This window comes from Prunus avium, chromosome 6, assembly GCF_965620075.1.
Source record: "Prunus avium chromosome 6, drPruAviu1.hap1.1, whole genome shotgun sequence".
Classification (NCBI taxonomy): Eukaryota; Viridiplantae; Streptophyta; class Magnoliopsida; order Rosales; family Rosaceae; genus Prunus; species Prunus avium.
The window spans coordinates 14924431-14935043 of record NC_142289.1 but is presented as its reverse complement, the minus strand read 5'-3'; the positions used below and the strand labels follow the sequence as shown (position 1 = coordinate 14935043).

General features: G+C 37.1%; 1 protein-coding gene across 1 annotated transcript; it reads left to right on the top strand.

The window, feature by feature from the left end:
- The first annotated feature begins 5260 nt into the window (after positions 1 to 5260).
- LOC110748126 (uncharacterized) lies at positions 5261 to 9368 on the top strand. Its single transcript, XM_088255635.1, has 14 exons — positions 5261 to 5590; positions 5687 to 5758; positions 5893 to 5964; positions 6075 to 6146; positions 6389 to 6460; positions 6871 to 6942; positions 7058 to 7129; positions 7285 to 7356; positions 7437 to 7514; positions 7640 to 7711; positions 7989 to 8060; positions 8150 to 8208; positions 8867 to 8932; positions 9159 to 9368. Coding segments are annotated over exons 3-13 (654 nt in total). The 5' UTR covers positions 5261 to 5590; positions 5687 to 5758; positions 5893 to 5953; the 3' UTR covers positions 8869 to 8932; positions 9159 to 9368.
- Positions 9369 to 10613: the final 1245 nt, after the last annotated feature.

The following is a 10613-nucleotide window of genomic DNA, read 5'->3' as shown; positions in this document are numbered from 1 at the left end:
AACTAATGCATCAAATTCGATGTTGCAATATGCAACCACTAAATGTGAAATTCGTTCTTGGTTTTGCATTTTTCTCAGTTTCTTCTGAAAATCCATAGACAACAATCAACCTCTCTCTCTCTCTCTCTCTCTCTCTCTCGGCACCTCATTTCCCTTTCTTTCTTGGTTTTGCATTTTTCTCAAATTCTTCTGAAAATCCATGGACAACAATCAACCCAAAAAGTCCTCAAACCTTCAACAAAAAACAGACGGGGAAGAAGAAATCGGGGAGTCTGGGGGGAGAAGAAATCGGGGCTGGGGTTCTAGGTTCGTGGGGGCTGTGGTTGCAAGTTGGGTTGGAGGGTGGTTGTGGGATGGGTTTGGGGGTTGGAGCTTGTAGGTGGTGCTCATAGGAGAAGGGGAAGAAGAAATTGGAGAGAGAGAGAGAGAGAGAGAGAGAGAGAGATATATATATATATATATATATATATATATATATATATATTTTGGTTGTTTAAAATATTTTCTTCATATTTTAATTAATTTAAAATTTAAAAAGTAAAAAAAAAATATGGGACCCATAGTGCCACGTAGACAATTAACGGAGAGATATGACGAAAATCTAACGGTTAAACCACATTGTAACAAATTTAAAAGACGGGGGTATGTTATTGTAAATATTGAAAATATAGGGATTAACATGTGTAACCACAAGTTACTAAATTGTAATTAGCCCTTTAAAAAAATTAATCTTTTTATTTCCTAAAATAAGATCTTTAGCCTTTTCCTTCAAGATTCAGAAACATAACCACTCGAGACAAGGCCTAGAACTCTTTACATTTCTCAAATTCTCATTAAGTGATTAAAATTCTAAAATTTGAAAAAAAATACCTATAACTCTTTTTTTTTTATGAATAAAAGTTTAAGGGGAGGAGAGACTACTTCATCCCAGAGCCCACCAAGGGGAGGTGATCTTTGCTAAAATATGAATATGGTTTGAATGTATTAGGTTAACTTTATTCTTCTCCATAAGGAGGTATATATAAGAGTTTACAAGAGTGTTATACAAGGAATTAGATACATGAAAGAATTAGGAAAGTATCTCTTAATTATACAATGATTTATCAATTATATAAAATAGGAAAGTAAATCTCATTGATTAATTAGGAAACTCACGTCAACACTCCTCCTCAAGTTGAGGTGCATATACGTCACCAATGCCCAACTTGGTAAGTGAGTCATGAAATACTCTTCCACAAACAGCTTTGGTTAAGATATCCGCCAATTGATCTTCTGATTTTACGAATGGTAGGTGAATGATCTTCTTCTCAATTTTTTCTTTGATAAAATGTCTATCCATCTCAACATGTTTAGTTCGATCATGTTGAACTGGATTATGGGCAATATCGATAGTTGACTTGTTATCACAATGTAACTCCATTGGTTTTTCTGGCTTGAAACCCAATTCTGTCAACAATCTTCTGATCCATAGTAATTCACAAACTCCGTGAGCCATTCCTCGATACTCTGCTTCAGCACTAGACCGAGAAACCACATTTTGTTTCTTACTCCGCCAAGTGACTAGGTTACCTCCCACAAACGTGAAGTAACCTAAAGTAGAGCGTCTATTAGTAATAAAGCCAACCCAATCAGCATCTGTATATCCCACAACTTCGAGATCTCTATTTTTTGAGAACATTAATCCTTTCCTAGGTGCTGACTTTAAGTATCTTAAGATCCGATCAACTGCATTCTTATGTGACATACTGGGTGAATGCATAAACTGACTAACCACACTCACAACATATGCAATATCTGGTCTTGTGTGGGCTAAATATATCAACCTTCCAACAAGGCGTTGGTACTGTTCCTTATTGGTTGGTTATTGATCCATGTCTTCACATAACTTGTGATTCATCTCGATAGGTGTATCAGCAGGTTTGCATCCCAACATTCCTATTTCAATGAGTAGATCTAATACATACTTCCTTTGAGACAAATATACCAGTTATGGATCTGGCTACTTCAATTCCTAGAAAGTACTTCAGATCACCAAAATCCTTCATCTCAAATTCTTGAGACAAATACTTTTGCAATTTTAGTTACTCTCCTGTGTCGTTTCCAGTTACGACTATGTCATCCACATACACAATCAATGCAGTAAGGCTTCTTCCATCACGCTTCAAGAATAAGGTGTGATCTGCATTACTCTGTATATATCCAAAATTCTTCATGGATTTAGTGAATCTGCCAAACCATGCTCTGGGGGATTGCTTTAACCCATACAGTGACTTTCTGAGTTTGCAAACTTGATTCTCCTTGTCACGAGCTAAGTTACATCATGGTGGTAAGTCCATATATACTTCTTCTTCCAAGTCTCCATGTAAGAATGCATTTTTTACATCAAACTGATGTAATGGCCAATCAAGATTTGCTGCTAAAGACAGAAGGACTCTGATTGTTTTAATCTTGGCTACTGGGGCAAAGATCTCTTGGTAGTCAATTCCATATCTTTGTGTGTACCCCTTCGCCACCAATCTAGCTTTATATCGTTCAATGGATCCATCTGCTTTGAGTTTCACAGTATAAATCCACATGCATCCCATTGTCTTCTTTCCATGAGGTAATGGCACAAGTTCCCATGTGCCATTCTTCTGGAGAGCTCACATTTCTTCATTCATGGCTTCTTTCCATTTTGGGTTTTCTAGTGCTTCAGTTACACTGTTGGGAACAGGTATGTCGACCAACTGCTTCACAAAGTGTACCCGTGACTCTAATAATCTGTTTAGGGATACATAATTGTTGATGAGATATTTCCCTTTTGATTTAAGATATGCCTCGTAGTGAATTGGAGGTTTACCACAATTCTTCCGTTTTGGAATCTGATATGCAGGCTATGTGCCTTCTGAAATTAAATCATCATGGGATATTTCATTAATGTTATCAATTTTAGGAAGAGAAGTTACCTGAATGACGTCCTCAGCAGGTGATTGGTGTGGTACTGGAGCTGAAAAACTCTCTAGAGCGGGCACAAACTCCTCAATTTTCTCCTCCTGAGTTTGATGGCAGGGAGATGACTGAAGCGGATCAAGTGGAGGAAAATATTTGGGGAGCGACCGGTCGTTGGGTGCAGACGACCGGTCGCTTTCAGGTAGACTCTCTGGCGACTGGTTGTTTGCGTCTGGCGACCGGTCGTTTGCGTCCTGCGACCGGTCGTTTTTAGTCTGTAACGAATCTGGAAAAAAATCAGAAGGAAAAAATTTCTGAAATTTGAGAACTGTTGGCATCGTGATGCTCCTCCTGTGCGGTTGAAAAATATATCTCGTGTTCCCGGAACACAACATCCATAGAAGTATAGATCTTCTGACTAGGAGGATGATAACACCGGTAACCTTTCTGATGAGGTGCATAACCAATGAAAACACACTTGTCGGTGCGGGGATCCAATTCGTTGCCTTGATGATCATGTAAGTGGACAAAGACCACACAACCAAAAATGCGTGGTTCCAAGTTTTGGGTAGGAGGTATTTGGATATGGTGGTGGAGTGTTTGAAGGGGGGTTTTGAAATTGAGAATACTAGAGGGGATCCGATTGATAAGATATGCTGCAGAGAGGACGGCTTCTCCCCAAAAAGACCCAGGCATATTGGCACCAAAGAGTGGGGCACGAACTGCTTCTAATAAGTGTCTATTATTCCGTTCAGCCACACCATTCTGTTGGGGAGTGTAAGGGCAAAAGCGTTGATGGATGATGTCATCTTGGAAGAACTGATTCAGATCATGGTTGAGAAATTCTTCGCCATTGTTGGAACGAAGAACCTGAATTCTAGTATGAAATTGTGTCTCTACCATGTGATAGAACTGTTGAAATTTGGAACTGACTTCCCCTTTAGTTTGGAGAAGGGAAACCCAGGTCATACGTGTGCAATCATCGATAAACATGACAAACCATCGAGCTCCCCCTGGAGTGGTAATTTTAGCCGGGCCCCAAACATCAGAATGAACAAGAGAAAAAGGAACCAAACTTTTAGTTGAGCTTAAGGGAAAAGGAACACGATGGCTCTTGGCCAGTTCACAGATGTTACACTTAAAACTGGAAATATCTAACTTGGAAAATAAGGAAATAGCTTCTGTAAATATTCAAACGAAGCATGTCCAAGACAGCGATGCCATAACCGTACTTCTGAAGTGTGCTTCTCAACACTCGCACCCCCAATTTTGTAAGTTTGACTGAGACTGGCTTCACTGTCAGATGCCAAGTCCAGATAGTAGAGTTTGCCCTTCATAGTACCACAACCAATCGTCTTGTGATGTAAGGATGGAACAATCAACACAGAATCTAAAGTGAGGGAGTCAGAGAGAGAGAGGGAACCCTCCCCAATTACTGGGGAGGGGGTACTATTGACATTAGACACCACCGATTGAGAAGATGGTGTATGAGAGGTAATTTGTCCAGGATCAAAGGTCATGTGATCAGTGGCTCCGGTGTCAATAACCCATGTGTGTTTCTTTGAAGAACTATGCAAAACATAACCTTGGGAACCTGTTGTGGCAATTTTGGAGGACAGGGAAGTAGAGGCAGTAGTTTGTGAAGATGAGACGATATCCATGGTAGCAGAAGGATGTAAGAATAAGAGAAAAAAGATGTGTTTAGGGTTTTGTGATAAGAGAAAAAAAAAATATGTGTTTAGGGTTTTGTGATAAGAGGATATAAGGATTTGGGTATGAAGATCTGAATCTGAAGCTGTAAATATGAGGAATTTGATTTAGGGTTTGGATATGAAGAAATTTGATATGAGAATTTAAAGACAACCGAGGATCAATTGCTTTGATACCATACTAAAATATGAATATGGTTTGAATGTATTAGGTTAACTTTATTCTTCCCAATAAGGAGGTATATATAAGAGTTTACAAGAGTGCTATACAAGGAATTAGATACAGGAAAGAATTAGGAAAGTATCTCCTAATTATACAATGATTTATCAATTATATAAAATAGGAAAGTAAATCCCTTAATTAATCAAGGAAATAAATCTCTTAATTAATTAGGAGACTCACGTCAACAATCTTAGTCCTTTTTTTGGTTTTTACAGATTATCCACCAAGAGTGATTGTCGGACTCGAACCTAGTCTTTGATAACGAAAATAACGATTCTTACCAACTCAACCAACCCTCGTTAGCAATACCTAGAACTCTTTAACATGTCCAAAATTTGGCTACTTTTTAAAATTTCCTTGTGGGATTTAAAATGGAAAATGTCAAGTGGGGGGAAAAGAAGTGCCTTGGGCCTGCTTCATTTTGTTCTTTTTTGTTTTTTTGGTGTCCATTTTTTGTGATCAGAACAAAGAAAATGCCTGTCCTGTTATTTTGTTCATTTGAAAGTGATGAATATATCAACTCATTGTAATTAGCGGTGCAGTGAAAGCTTTAAACTCAATCTTTGCGCAATGGAAGATTTCGGCCAATCAGCGGCAATGGAACACCATCGGAGACCCTTTGCAGTGAAGCAGCCACAGATTCCACCGACTTCAACAACAACGATTACAACCCCTTCATCAAATGCGATTGTTCTTTCGACACCAACTCCACTTGCCACATCACCAAACTGTAAGTCTCTTTTTACGCCAATGCCATTCTGAAAGAGCTTCACTTTCTTTGTCTTCAAATTCACACCTTTCATTGTTTGCTTAACTGCATTTGCAGGAAAGTTTATGCCTTGGATGTTGTTGGTGTAATCCCAGATGAGCTCTGGACTTAGACTTTCCTCTTCAATCTGTATGCTTTCTAATTAGCTCTCTCTTCAATCTGTATGCTTTCTAATTAGGTCTCTCTGCCTTTGATTAGTTTGTTTGTGTAATTTACTAAATGCCCAAGTTGTCATTTTTAAAGTTTCCTCCATTTTCTTACAGGAATTTGGATCAGAATTACTTGACAGGACCTCTCTCTGCGCCCATTGGAAATCTGACTAGCATGCAATACTTGTGAGCCCTTCTGAATATTATTTGAGAAACTGATTCCACCATCATAATTTTCGTTTTTGTTCTTTTTAATTTTTTGGTGTTCATGATGATATCTCAATTTTAATTTCTAGGACCCTTGGAATTAATGCATTATCAGGCGAGCTATCGAAGGAACTCGGAAATCTCACTGATTTGACAACATTGTAAGTTTTCTTATTTTTTGTTCTGTATACGAAAATGTTCCCCTGTCAGGCAGTCTACCATTACTCTACAAAATTGGACATGAAGTAACCCCCTGATCCAAGTATGTTAGTGTCTTTACTGCTCAATTCAAGCATGTACCTTCTGTCTTATACTTGGTTCCTGTATTTAGTCTTGATTATCTGAACCTCTAAAAGATAATATTCATGGAAAGTTTTTGATTGATGACTTGTCAATTTTGTAGCGCTTTTGGAGCAAACAACTTTTCTGGTCCTCTGCCATCTGAGCTAGGGAGTTTATCAAAACTAAAAGAGATGTAAGTTTGATATGTTGTTCATTTTCTTTTCTGTATGCAGTGCGAAATTCCAAGAATCTTTTCAGGTTATGGTTCGCACAATGTGAATCTTATATGTTCTCCCAAGACAGGGTTCTATGGAGGACTCTTCATTTATAAAAGCAAAAACATAGTTGCTCCCAAATATTCATTTCTCCAAGTTAAAGTGAATGTATAACAATAGAACTGTCATAATGGATATGATACCTCCATTACTTAGAGCCGGGATATCATTTCTTTTGATATCTAGTTATTTTATTACAATATTCTATTGTTAGTTTTCCACATTCATCTGTTCTTTACTGATGGCTTAGCATCTATTAACTTGCGATTATTAAAAGATGTATGATAGGAATAAATTTCTGATATTTCATTATTGTTTACCTAGGCAGTTACTTTGATAGTTCTGGAGTTAGTGGCGAAATTCCATCAACATTTGCTAATCTGCAAAACTTGGAAACACTGTAAGAACTTTAAAGATATGTTTATTTTTTCCGGATTAAAAAAAAAAGCTTTTATTAATAATAGGAAAAATTATTACTTTAATATATATTAGAGGAATTCATTTGTTTGTTGCAGTTGGGCATCGGACACTGAACTGACTGGCAGGATACCTGACTTCATTGGAAATTGGTCAAAGCTTTCTGTCTTGTAAGAAAATCTAAATAAGTGCTTTTTATTTTGATGCAGTTGCAGTTAAATGATAATAGGTTAATTCTTTAGTTAGATTTTGTAAGCTCAATGCTTTTTTGAGAAAAATCAATCACTTCTGTATTCCACTAATTCTTAGCGAAATATTTTCTTAGGAGGTTTCAAGGAAATTCTTTTGAAAGTCCTATACCAGTTACATTTTCCAACCTGACTTCTCTGAAAGAGCTGTGAGTATCTAGTTCTACTTGTCACTTTTTGGTTTTATGCGTATATAATGCTAACTATCTCATGTTTGATATGACAATAGGCGAATTAGTGATTTATCCAATTTCAACCGGAGCTCATCTCTTGGATTTATTAAGGATATGAAGTCTCTCAGTGTTTTGTAAGGCAAATCTTTCTTGCTTACATTTGAATCTATTGTAAATTTATACACCTAGATCATACTTCTGTTTTCTAGTTTGTTTTCCTTCTGAATCTAATATGATAACTTGGTTTCATATCCTGCAGAGTGCTGAGGAATAACAATATTTCTGATTCAATTCCTTCTAACATTGGAGAATACCAAAGTTTGTCTAAGCTGTAAGTTTTTCTTGGTGATGGGTGAGCATGCATGTTGGGAACACCCAAGGGGCTCAACATGGAACCCTTTTTTTTTTTAAGTACTGGCGTGGATCATATCGTAAATGCAACCTTGTCCTCTTTTATAATATAGTTGAGGTTTACTAATATTACCATGAGGGTATTCAATTTTACCAGTTTTAGTTCATCAACATGATGGTTCTTGTTTTATAAGAATTTTTAGGATAGCTGCTTTTGTCTTAATGGACATAACTGAGTTATTCTTTTTTCGCCCCAGGGATTTGAGCTTCAACAATTTAACTGGACAGATACCAGACTCACTGTTTAACTTGAGTTCGCTCTCTATTCTGTAATTTGTCACTCCCTCTTAATTATTTTATATTCCTTCTGAATGTACGCTTAAAGTATTGCGGCATGTATTTCTGTCTTCATAATTAGGTTTCTTGGAAACAATAAGTTGCCCTGCCTGAATCTAAACGTTCGTCTCTTCTCAACATGTAAGTATATCTGCCTATTTGCTTTGAGCATCACTGTAATGCGTTAAACTGGAGTTTTCTGATAGATATGTTCTACATTTGAGATTTGATAAAGTCATATCTGTGTGTATGAATGGAATGCATTTACTTTGGGTTTATCTGAACTGTACAGTATCAGCTTTTACATTAACTTGAAGGATTTTGAATGCCCAACTTTTCTTTTTCCAAGTTTTTTGGAGTGACCCTGATACTAGATGCTAAAGGTTGACTTTGAGTTGGAGATTTCTACTAAATACCTAGAACTAAGCAAACAACTTCAGGGAAGTACAGGTTTATATGCAATAAGCTACAATAAGTCGTGAACCGATTTTGCTCACCACTAGAGTCATTTCACCTAGGCTACTTTGTAACAATTTTAGTAATCTCAAATTGTTTTGAAGTTTTTCTTCCGGCAAGATGATTTGGAGACCATTCCTTGTCCTGCAGTCTTTTCTGTCAGTCATATTTTTTGTCTTCAAGACATGGATACCTATTATTGCAAAGCAAAGCTCTTTTAGGTTCATGAGGAAAACACAGAGAACTTGAGTGGTTTTATATGTACGACAATAATGATCACAGCATTGTTATGTTAATTGTATGAACTATGTATTTGATGTTTTTTCTCATGATACGCATGCAGAGATTTATCATACAACAATCTACTGGGGAGCTTTCCTTCATGGGTCAACGGAGAAAAGTTAAAGCTGTATGTTCTTGATATTTCACTATATATTTAGATTTTTCTATTTCTATATATTTAAACGTTTTTAGTTTCATAACTTTGATTACTCTTCGTATATAGAAATTGCTAGGTCTTTAGTGTCATTCTCTCCAACAGCCCTACAGATTTTGTTTTTGCAGGATGGGCTTGCTTACACAATTTAGTTGAACTTGAAACTAACACTCAGAGTTTTTTTGGGTGTAATTTGCAGTAATTTAATCGCCAACAACTTCAGCGTAGAAAGTTCAAACAGCAGGTCATTCTTTGGATCTGCAGCTCACGTAGTGTTTTGAACATTTTTTATAATGGATGTGCGAGTTGCATGTCACTTAGAATGTGTATGCGTCATTGTTTGGTTCTTAAGTATGGTAGTTTGAAGTTACTAGTGTAACGCCAGTCTTAGGCTTCATCCGAATGGGTGCACTACCTGGATCCTGGATCGAATCCAAATTGCAAAGAATATTTTGGTTTAAATCTTATGGGATTTCAAATTTAAGCCACCAAATCAATAGACAAATGGTAAAAAATTAACTTAGTTTAATCTAGTTACTCAACAAAATGAAAAGAGGACGCTTGTCAATTAATTAATTTTTCTTTCTAATACAAGTAATAATCTTAACTAAGGGCATTCTAGTGAAAGGCCTTTTGCCCGGGCAAGATAGGGCCTAGCTCACAAAGACAGTTCCGGCACCAAAGGCAAGCCTGGGCAAGTCTGGGGCCCACCAACCTGGGCAAGGCCTTAGGCAGAATTAGCTCGTGCTCTTACCTGGGCAAGTGATGTAATGTTGATGTCATAATGATGTCAACAGTTAACTTAAATAACAAAAAAAATTAAAAAAAAAAAAAGTAAAAAAAAAACCAAAAAAATAAGAATTTTTTTAAAAAATAAATACCTTGCCATATTCTTTACTTCTCACACCAAAACTCTATACAAATTCATCTCCTCATATTTCATGTGAATAGTGGTTGACTTTAGATTGCCATGGCAATGGGTGGAAACACAACAAGTCTTTTGCAAGGGCTGCCACTATTCATGTGAATAGTAACAGCCCTTGCTTCCCCTTGCCCTTTGTTATGGCAAATGGGTGGAAGTGCTCTAATAAGGGGGGTTTCTCACACACAAACTATTAAGAGCACTCCACCTATTTGTCATGGCAAAGAGTAAGGGGGGGCTAGGGCTATTACTATTCACATGAATAGTAGCAGCCCTTGCAAAAGGCTTGTAGTGTTTTCACCCATTGCCATGACAACTACTATTCACATGAGATATGAGGAGAGGAATTTGTATAGAGTTTTGGTGTAGGAAGTGAAAAATATGACTAAGTATTTATTTTTTTTAAATTCTGAAATTTTAGTTTTTTTTTTGTTTATGATGTCAGCAAACCCAGGCTAGAGCAATGGCTGGTTTTACCTGAGGGCCAGCCCATGCTTGTGGAGCCCACACCCAGCCCGGGCAAAAAAGGCCCTCTGGAACGCCTTTTTCTTCTTGCCCCCCCCGCCTCAGGGGTACATCGCTGGAATCGCTCTAAGGTGCCATAAGGGTTTGAATCTAAGACCATTGGTCTGCAAGTCAAGGCATTTTCTTCATTATGCTAGACTGCATTGCAATTTTAATGGACTTAATTCTCACTATGCCTAATAGGTTAGTCATATAATAAATTAAAAA